Source organism: Eleutherodactylus coqui, chromosome 8 (genome assembly GCF_035609145.1).
Source record: "Eleutherodactylus coqui strain aEleCoq1 chromosome 8, aEleCoq1.hap1, whole genome shotgun sequence".
Lineage (NCBI taxonomy): Eukaryota > Metazoa > Chordata > Amphibia > Anura > Eleutherodactylidae > Eleutherodactylus > Eleutherodactylus coqui.
This window is the reverse complement of record NC_089844.1, coordinates 100,144,231-100,154,005: the sequence shown is the minus strand read 5'-3', so window position 1 is coordinate 100,154,005 and position 9,775 is coordinate 100,144,231. Positions and strand designations below refer to the sequence as shown.

At 44.9% G+C, this 9,775-nt stretch overlaps 2 protein-coding genes across 2 annotated transcripts; one reads left to right on the top strand and one right to left on the bottom strand.

The window, feature by feature from the left end:
* Nucleotides 1-3: 3 nt before the first annotated feature.
* POLR3K (RNA polymerase III subunit K) lies at nt 4-2,603 on the top strand. Its single transcript, XM_066576136.1, has 3 exons — nt 4-169; nt 1,610-1,697; nt 2,347-2,603. Exons 1-3 carry the CDS (start codon nt 59-61, stop codon nt 2,472-2,474), a joined length of 327 nt encoding a protein of 108 aa, XP_066432233.1. The 5' UTR covers nt 4-58; the 3' UTR covers nt 2,475-2,603.
* Nucleotides 2,604-5,799: 3,196 nt separating this feature from the next.
* LOC136577558 (hemoglobin subunit beta-2-like) lies at nt 5,800-6,765 on the bottom strand. Its single transcript, XM_066577477.1, has 3 exons — nt 6,610-6,765; nt 6,303-6,525; nt 5,800-6,070 (listed from the first exon to the last, which is right to left on the bottom strand). The coding sequence occupies exons 1-3, from the start codon at nt 6,699-6,701 to the stop codon at nt 5,942-5,944; spliced, it is 444 nt and encodes a 147-aa protein (XP_066433574.1). The 5' UTR covers nt 6,702-6,765; the 3' UTR covers nt 5,800-5,941.
* Between the last annotated feature and the right edge of the window lie 3,010 nt (nt 6,766-9,775).

Genomic DNA, 9,775 nt, shown 5'->3' with positions numbered 1-9,775 from the left:
AATACGTCAGGAAGTAACAAGTACTGGCAGAAGTGCTTGTTGGCCGCAGTGTGTGAGGATGCTGCTATTCTGCCCAACTTGCGGCAACGTGCTGATAGTGGAGGAGGGGCAGAAGTGTTACCGGTTCGCCTGCAACACCTGCCCCTACGTGCACAACATCAACCGGAAGGTATGTCACGTGACTAGAACTAATGCTAGCAGTCACTGACGAGAGTGCTGTGGGTGCCTGTGGTCTTTGAGCACTCTAGTACTGCCCCCTGGAGGGTTGTGGGGTGACGTCTGGCACGGGTCATACTTCTATATGTTTGGGCGCTTTACTAGGCAAAGCTGTTTAACCTCTTAACCATTGTTTCAATTTTTTACTGTTTTTGTCATTCCTCCCCCCAAGAGCCATAAGCTACATTTTTCATTGGTACCCTTTAGGCCTCCTGTCCACAAACATATTGGTAAACAGTCTTGTAAACCCCCGACTCTGCCAGCGGAGACCACCTATGGCTGCGAGTGCCCACATATCATGCGCTCATGTGCAGTGGGACCTTTTTTTTTTTTAATAGCTCATTCTGTTTCCTAGCGGGGTTGCGTATAAATTGCCACCCATTCGCAGTGTATTGCATATGGACCGCGTTTGATGTGCTGCCTATAGCAATGTATAGGGGCCGCTGTGGTACGCAGAGACAAATAGCGTGCAGCGATCTGTTCCTCGCATGTATCTACACGCCATTGCACATAGATCAAGGACAGTCCATCATTGACTATTCACCACGGATCACTCGGCCGTGCAACGCGCGCATTATCCACGGTCAGGGACATGAGCCCATAGGGACACCTAGGAAGGACTTTTTCATCACTTTTTCTTCAATTTCTTTGAGACAGGGTTTTAAAAAATCGCTGCTGTTGCGTAATTAGTTTTTCACAGCCCTCACTACGGGGTGCGAACAGAAATCTCGAAAATAGACCACATGGTCTTTGTCTGCGGTCAATCTGCCTTCCTTGCTATCGCTCTTTGTGTTTGCCCGTGTGAGCGCGCCCTATGTTGCTCCAAGAAACGTGGACGCCTGTAAAGTTGGGATGTTCGCTGTGAGTACGTTGCGATTTGCAAGAAAAGTGCATTGCTGAACGTGTGCTGCATGAGATGGAACGTGCTGCCATTTTTCTATGAGTCCACAGAAAAGAGCAGGCGAGAAGAATCCTGCCTGTAATTGGACCCACTGAAAACAACGGGGTCTGTTTCAGTTCGATCTTTGTGCGTCTCGGATTGCACAAAACTCCCAGAAGAAACTTTCTTGTGAGAATGCCCCCTTCAGGCCGTTTTCAGAGGAGAGGATCTCCCCTCCGTATTTTGGGGACTTTAATATCCAGCTAATGTAAATCAGTAGGACTTTTCACATGGTAATATTTTTAACAGCCGTTCTGTTTTTTCAGACGCAGCATGCCCTTTTTTTTTTGGGGACTTTTGCCTCCATATTTATATTTTTTTCTACTGGCTAATAACTTGCCCAGTAGATGGTAAAATATAATGTCATCTGAAACACGTCCGTAATACACATCCTTATTAGACTGTTACAGTGTATTCGTATGACGGTCAGTCATGTGTTCTTTTTCCTTTTAGGTAACTAGCAGAAAATACCCGAAACTGAAGGAGGTTGACGATGTTCTTGGAGGCTCTGCGGCGTGGGAAAACGTGGACTCGACGGCAGGTAAGAGTTGTCAGCGCTGTAAGGGCTGGTGCCCACGAACGTATCGGTAAAACACTGTGGGTCTTCCTGCTGTGTTTTACCGATGTTTGTAAACACCAGCTCTGCGGACAGAGACTGCATATAGCTGCGAGTGCACTGTCCGTGCCCGCCTATCACACGGGCATCGGCAGTGGGGCTTTTTTTTCTTTTTAATTCCCCGCTCTGTTTCATAGCTGGGTAGCATATGGACAGTAATTCATACAAATGTATAGGGCTCACACTGTCAATCGCATGGTGCGATCTATTTCTCATGCGTGTCGATTTGCAGTTTCTGCGCACACTTGTGCATGGATCAGCGAACGTCCATTGACTTTCATTGACTGCATATCACTGGACCGTCCAACGCATGCGCAATACAAGGTGAAAACACGGTTATGGTCATGAGCCCTAAGACTAAACACAGGAACACTTGACAACTGCAACCGAGCTGCCACTTCCCAGCCCATTCACAATGACCACAACTGTAGACCTCGTCGTCTTGCTGAACCACACAGCCGGGCTATAGTTGACTGGACCCAACACATTTGTAGATGTGTTCATGCAGTGTTGTATTTGGGCTGACACGCCCTCCTTTATGCTTGTCACATCATTTGTTCGCTTTTCATTCCAGAAACCTGTCCTAAGTGCGAGCATCCTAGAGCTTACTTCATGCAAATCCAGACCAGATCTGCTGATGAGCCGATGACTACCTTCTACAAGTGCTGTAACATACAGTGTGGCCACCGATGGAGAGATTGACCATTTTTGCTTCATGTAATATTTTTGTATACACAGCTGTAGAATATTCTTTGTTTGAAACATGTAAATTGTTTTATTTTCTTTTTAAATTATTACATTTCTCTAAAACTAAAAAAAAATAAAAATTACCTCCGAAAGAACAGTCTTTTTTTTAGTTACTTCACTAGGTTCTTAAAGGGGTTGCTGAAACCCCGCTCCCCCTTCAGATGAGCCAGAGTGGAAGAGCCATGGAAAAGAAATACAGTAGGCACTTTCATCTGTAGGCTTAATTTAAATGGCTGGTCGTATAAATCAATTGCGCTCCTCTTGCTGTGTTGTGTATCAAGTAGCTTTGGGACTCGCACAACAGAGGTTTGCTGCAGCTCGTCACATTCTTGCTCATCCCAGACAGTCCCAGATGGGATAAGGATTTGCACAGTGGTGTATATCCGGATATGGAAATGGTGCAGTTCATGGAGACACAACAGCCGGGGTTGGTCTAATAGAACGTTTATTTATAACGCTTTTAAAAACACATTTCAAGCAGGTCCTTGGCTCTTTCTCAGGTCAGCGTCATCTGGGTTTACAAGTGGACAGCTCTTCCAGTGATTCTTGTAGAAGACCTGGATTATCCATGTAAGGGCTCTATCGGCCCACGTTTTAACAGCAGGCCGATATACGCTGTGATCTGATGCACTGGATTCCAATGCATCAGATCGCATGGCCGTATTTCCGCAACGTAAAAGCGCCCAGCCGGCCAATTTAGCAGCGTGACTGCTAAACTCCCTCCCTTTTCTCTCCTCCCCCCCTCCACTCTGGCTGATTGCAATGGGAGGGGGCAGAGCTAAGTGACGCCCGGTCCCGCCTCCTCCCATTGCTGGCTGCGAAAAAGCGGAGGAGGGCGGGAGCTTATGCCGTCTGAATGGGCACACAAATGTTTGATTTGTGCACCCATTTACGAGTTTTTACACCCCACATCATAGCGCAAAACGGCGGCCGATATACGCTTGTGTGAAAGACACCATATACTGCTGATGTATGGCTGACTGCAACTTCGGACAATTGCCAAGGCAGTTTTTAATTTGGAGAAAAAAAGAGAAACCCCAATTAAGTTTTGGGGAAAGCTGGGTGCTAATTAATATGGCCACCATGACAACTTCAGCAGGTGAGCTTACCCAACTTTTCTAATGTCACGTTTTACAGCAGTAACGGGACAGAGGCAGGGGCGTAACTATAATGGATGCAGGGGATGCGGTTGCACCCGGGCCCAGGAGCCTTAGGGGGCCCATAAGGCCTCTATTCTCCATAGGGAACCCAGTACGATGAATAAAGCATTATAGGTGGGGGCCCTGTTACAGGTTTTGCATCGGGGCCCGGGAGCTTCAAGTTACGCTTCTGGACAGAGGTGTAACACTGCAACTTCACAGCTGCATCCCTGGTGAAGAATTGGGCACGGGCTGATGTACCTTCTAGGCCACGAAGGCTGCTGGGTTCTGCACACATTTTGGCCAGACAGAAAAGCACAGCTGAATATACTACTCTGTCTGGGCAAAATGCTGGGACTGAATGGAAACCAGGGAAGCAGTGTACTGGGATGCTGGATGCTCTTCCAGTGAACGGACAGGAGGTGTGCTGGGATAAAGTGTAGCAGTACTTCGTGTACCACTACCTGCCTTCTCGGGGTAAATGTCTCCTAAGCCCTCAGGAAAAAACTGCCGGTACATATAAAGTTTATGCAAAACTCCTGATAATCCCCTCCGACCTGCAGACCCCTCATTCAGACTGCTCCAAGCGAAGGTCAAACAAGAAGACAGAGGGTGACCTGTACCCCCAACATTGTGCTGCTCCTCCACCGGCTGCCATAACCGTTCACTAGTGTCTATGGAAGCTGACAGCTGCGCAGTACAAGCCTCCCGTACAATCCCTGAGCATCGTGTTCAAACCTGGACCTGTGACATCACATCCACCTGCCTTAGAAAGTGTCGTGAGTAACGGCAGACTCACATCGACAAAAACGCATGTGATAGTGTGACTTTTTGCACAGTAACTGTTGCGCGTGTATCTGCGCAATTTACTGTATTTTTTTATGCTGCCAGGGATCGTTAATATTGGCACAGAACACACCCACACACTGTGATTTGAAAGCCCTAAATTGTCCCCCCTGTTTTTGATTCCCTGTGAAATTGCACAGAATATTGTGGAATTCCGTCCGTATCGGTTGTTCATTTACGCAGCCCCCATAGACTCCTATCGTGCTTCTGATGTGCAAATGCGCACCAAGTAGAGCATGCTTCAGGGTGTTTTGCACTCATAAATTACGTACGAAAAAGTGAGAATAAAACCTGTTGAAAACAGCGGGTTCTATTCTCTGCGCATTGCACGCGCAAATTTCCCATATGAATCCACCTTAAAAGCAACTGCCTACCAGTCTGACACTTCCTAAGAGCAAGTGTGTATGTATGTATGTGTGTATATATATATATATATATATATATATTACACACACAAAATGATATATTGAGCACCTCGTGATTGCAGAGGTGAAACATGACTTACCGCTATCCTTAACTATATACCTCTAGAAATATATATCTTTCACGTTGAAGTGTGTATACACTCTTTGGGACACCCTGTCTATTATATGTCTGTCTTGGGGTGCTTTCACGTCTAGGCTTGGGGTTCTGCCTTCCTGCTCCTTTTGGGGGGGGCAGGAAAGGGGAATCCTTGCAGATGAACAGTTTCTGCCCAGCTGCCCGGCTTTTGGATGGGGAAAAAAAAACACTGCAGTGCTTTTGCTTCTGGTATTTTGAGCCGGATCTGTGATGGAACCTCCGGCAACACACATGTGAAATGGGCTATTTTTATTTTTTTTTAATTAACCTCAAATGTGCATGAGGAGGAGGAGGGGGGGGGGGGGGACATTTACCTTATCGGTCAAGGGCACCAAAATACCTCACCCCAGCCCTGTTATCGGCGGTAATTGATATACCCACATGCCACATAGCTGCCAGCCTTTACGTACTGACTTGAGCCTTTTCACATTTAAAGTCAAGTAACCTGGTGTGTTCGTTTTTTTATAACGCTGTGTTAGTGTTCTGCACAAGCGGTGTAGAGAGATATAACCTTATGTGGCAGCAACAGTTTTTGGCAGATAGTGAGTGCAACCATATAATATGACTTACTAAGTAGATTAACCCTCTCATTGCAAACAGTTGATCTAGATTCATCAAATATGTTGCCCCTTTTACTTCGTTACATTGTATTAACCCCACAGTAAAATATTAAACCATTGATGCACATTGTAATACAAGATGGTATGATTAAAGAGAAGCTCACAGTCTTGGAATAGGAGGATAATACTGATTTTATTAGGAGCTAATTTCAATAGCTACATTTTTACAAACGATATATGTAATATTGCTGACTGATGCAGTGCCGGGTGGATAACTTGTAGCTTGAGACTCCTTTGAAGTTGTAGTAATGTTTCCTCAGTGGTAACCCTTGCCAAGAGCATCAGCCACTGCGTGGAATACCTTTTCAAAGCAAGCCTGTACTTCAGGGGTGAATTCTGCATGGAAGTGACAAGCCATGCCAATGCATACCATTTGACCAAAACGCTGAAAGAGAAGCAAATGCGTTAGAATGACCAGAAATGTTATTATTTAGTAGTTTCACATGTATAGTTACATTTAGATCATTTATTCTACAATGAAACAATTGTATATTTAATGTAAACATTGCTATACTGTAAACCAAGGCTATCAGTCACTTCATGCAATAGCTGTTACATAACATGCAATATACAGTCTGATTTATCCACTGTTGGAAATATATATATTGAATAATTACGTCAAAGTTGGCGGGATCCACATGCAGATTCTCAGAGTGGTACTGGCTCAGTTTGGCAAAGTGTGCCTTGAGTTTGTCCAGGTGTTTCAAAGCTTCTCCAATGGAACGTAGTACCTTCTCACCATGAGCTTGCACCTTGGCATTGTGGCAGATAGCATCAGCGGAGCCAAGGTTGCCGAAGGTACTGAAGTGTCTCTGGGTCCAGGGGTTGACAACAAGGAGCCTAGTGATCAACAAATGGAAGACAAGTATTACACATGTTGTACAATGCAATGTTTATAGAAATAGTCTCATTGTTGTTAATTACCTGACAAGAGCATCTCCTCCAAGGGTCTTGCAGTCTACCTTGCTCCACATGGCATTGACGCACTTGATTTCTTGCTCTGTCAGGTGGACCATGATGAAGGTTTTGGGTTTCTCTGCTGAGCGTCTGAGGAAAGAGACTGATGCTTTTTCTCACTCAGCCCCTGATTTAAATAGGATTGAGAGAGTCCATCCCTCACTTGGACTATTCAGCTATTGGCTGCCATGAAGCACACTTATCTGCTCACCCTCCTCCTCTACTGCTGCGCCCAACCCTTATGATAACTTAACACTAATTATTAAATTATGTTTTTTTGTATATTAAAGAAATTTGATAATTTAGTGAAAAAATGTAATATCCTAACCTATAAATACTACATATTTCTGTACCTGTATGATCTAATGATACCTGACTATATATTCTTACATACATTGTATATGTCTCTCTTTATAAATAGGTAGAGCAATCATTTTCATATAACACATTACCTTCTGCTTTACTTTAGATAATTGGGTTACTCTTGGCAAAATGAATTGCTCTATAAAAAGGACCATTTTTATTTAGGAGAGAAAGATATTAATGTTGTCCTATGCAGACCAGTCTTGGGTCCCCTGTGCATTGTTAGTTTGACAGGGGTCATAGTCTTAATTTGCTCCTTCTCTAATGGGATGCTATTTGTAATTATACTACTAGGGAATATTGCAGGTAACTTCTCCTAACCCAAGAGCAGCCGGAAATCTGTAATTGAGTGTACGTTTGCAATCCAATTATTTTTAAGACGTTTATATCACATACATAGTTTCCTGGCTATATTAATACTGTAGCTAATTGAACTGCTGCTATCATTCTGAAACAGGGGGTAATAGGGATGCGTTAAGAGGGATCAAGTATTAGCATGGATAGAACTTTGTTTGTGTTTCGTGTTTTCGCAGTTGCTGGTAAGCTAACACATTAGCATTATTTTACAGAAATATCTGATTATTTTGCATAGTGTTAGCTGTTCCATAATTGCCCTTAAACTAAATGGGTGCATGTATCTTTCCCCTGCCCCTGTGTTTGAAACAATGTGCTTGATTCCTGCATATGTGCAGATGGTAGGATTTCAGTAGAGGAGGCATGATGGCATGCTGGGTCATATGCGCTTCTATCTGTGACACGAGAGCGCTGTGCAGACAGGATGGTGGCCGACGGAGAGGTTGGCTCTTCTGCAATAAAGAAAATAAGAGATGATATCAATATGGAATATATTAGGAAGTTAGATAAAGTCATCATTAAAGGGGTGGTGTATCCCCATCCCAGACTTTTATGGCCTATCCATAGGATAGGCCAGTGGTGGTGAACTTTTTAGAGGCCAAGTGTACAAACTGTAACCCAAACCCAGTTATTTATCGTAAAGTGCCAACACATCAAGGGGACGGGGCTTATCACGGCGTATGATTTTAACTCCATCGTTATAAAAAAAAAATACAGGGCTGTTGCAAAATAGGCAGTGAGGAACACTCTGTTTTTTTCCTAGCTGTAGCCCTGGAGTATCATTGGTGCAGATTTTGACTGGAAATCAGCCACGTACCCAAAGTTAATTTTTATACTATGTGGCGCTCCCCCTCACCTCCTCCGTAGGTTTCTCCTGTCAGTTCTCCCCGGCTTCTGGTTCCAGCGGCCTGTGGTGGACTCACCTAACCTGGCTGCTGAGAACCGGAAGCCGGGGAGCACTGACGGCAGGAAGACTATGGAGGAGGTGAGGGGGAATGTATGAAATTAGCTGCGGATATGTGGCTGATTTCCAGTCAAAGTCCACACCAATAGTGCAGATTTTGACTGGTTTTTGGATGCAGAAATGCTATGTAATATTCCATGGAAATTTTTGCTGCGGACATTCCACAACATTTCCGCCATACCCTAATTCAGCTTGGGGTATGTTGCCACGTGCAGATTGGCCCCTGTAGTAATAGTGTCCCTTAAAAAGGTCCTAGTAGTAATAGTGTTCCCCACAGTGGCCTTAGTAGTAATAGTGTCCCCTACAGTGGACGCAGTAGTAATATTGTCCCCTATATTGGCCTCAGTAGTAACAGTGATCCCCACAGTGGCCTCAATAGTAATATTGTCCCCTATATGGGCCTCAGTAGTAATAGTGACCCTCACAGTGGCCTCAGTAGCAATAGCGACCTCCACAGTAGCCTCAATAGTAATAGTGTCTCCTATATTGGCCTTAGTAGTAATAGTGCCCCCTATATTGGCCTCAGTAGTAATAGGGACCGCACAGTGGCCTCAGTAGTAATAGTGTCCCCTACATTGGCCCCAGTAATATTAATCCCACAGTGGCCTTAGTAGTAATGGTGTTTGCTATAAGGGCCTCAGTAGTAATACGATTACTACTGGGCTGATATAGGGGGCATTATTAATAATGAGCCTCGTGTGGTGTAGAGTGCAGCAGAAATGCAGTCCTAAGCTCTCACTACCTGAAGGTTGCAGGTTCAATCCCCATGTGGTTCAGGTAGCTGGCTCAAGGTTGACTTAGCCTTCCATTCTTCCGAGGTCGGTAAAATGAGTATCCAGCTTAGTATGGGGTAAAAAGATGACTGGGGCTAACCACCCCACATAAACAATCTGCCTAGAAAATATCATGATGTTACATTACCCATGGGTCGGTGCTTGCACTAGGGGACTTTACCATTACCAATAGTGTCCTGTATATTGGCCCCAGTAATAATATTTACCCCACAGGGGCCTCAGAAGTAATATCTCCACCCCCAATACCTATACACTTACCTCCTTGCTTTACTTTGGTGCTGCTGCGGATGATGTGTTTGAACTCAGATACCTCGTGCCTTCTCTTCTCCTGCGGACCGAAGGAAGAGATTTCAGGGGAGGAGGATCCTGGGTGCACACACTGCGTTCAGAGTGTGCAGCTGGAATCAGCGCCACTGAGGGATTAACAGCCGGGGAGCCACGGCACTCCGGCTGGTAATCATTATCGTGGTGAGCAGCCATCGTCGCGAGTGCCATCAGAGGGTACTAGGCACGCATCGCATAGGTTTTAGATGGGAATGCCCTTTTAGTATGGATAGGCCATAAAAGTCTGATAGCCGTGTATCTCACCTGCACCTATCTTGAGTTAGGACCTCGCCCTGAATGAAGTGTTTGAAAGAACAGTAATGGCTGAACTTCC

Bases quoted from the DNA above. Each gene is read 5' to 3' on its own strand.
- POLR3K (XM_066576136.1), top strand. From the start codon at position 59: ATGCTGCTATTCTGCCCAACTTGCGGCAACGTGCTGATAGTGGAGGAG. The intron at 170-1,609 runs GTATGTCACGTG...TTTTCCTTTTAG, and splicing joins TGCACAACATCAACCGGAAG to GTAACTAGCAGAAAATACCC. The intron at 1,698-2,346 runs GTAAGAGTTGTC...TTTTCATTCCAG, and splicing joins AAACGTGGACTCGACGGCAG to AAACCTGTCCTAAGTGCGAG.
- LOC136577558 (XM_066577477.1), bottom strand. From the start codon at position 6,701: ATGGTCCACCTGACAGAGCAAGAAATCAAGTGCGTCAATGCCATGTGG. The intron at 6,526-6,609 runs GTAATTAACAAC...GTTGATCACTAG, and splicing joins GGAGGAGATGCTCTTGTCAG to GCTCCTTGTTGTCAACCCCT. The intron at 6,071-6,302 runs GTAATTATTCAA...CTTCTCTTTCAG, and splicing joins TGGATCCCGCCAACTTTGAC to CGTTTTGGTCAAATGGTATG.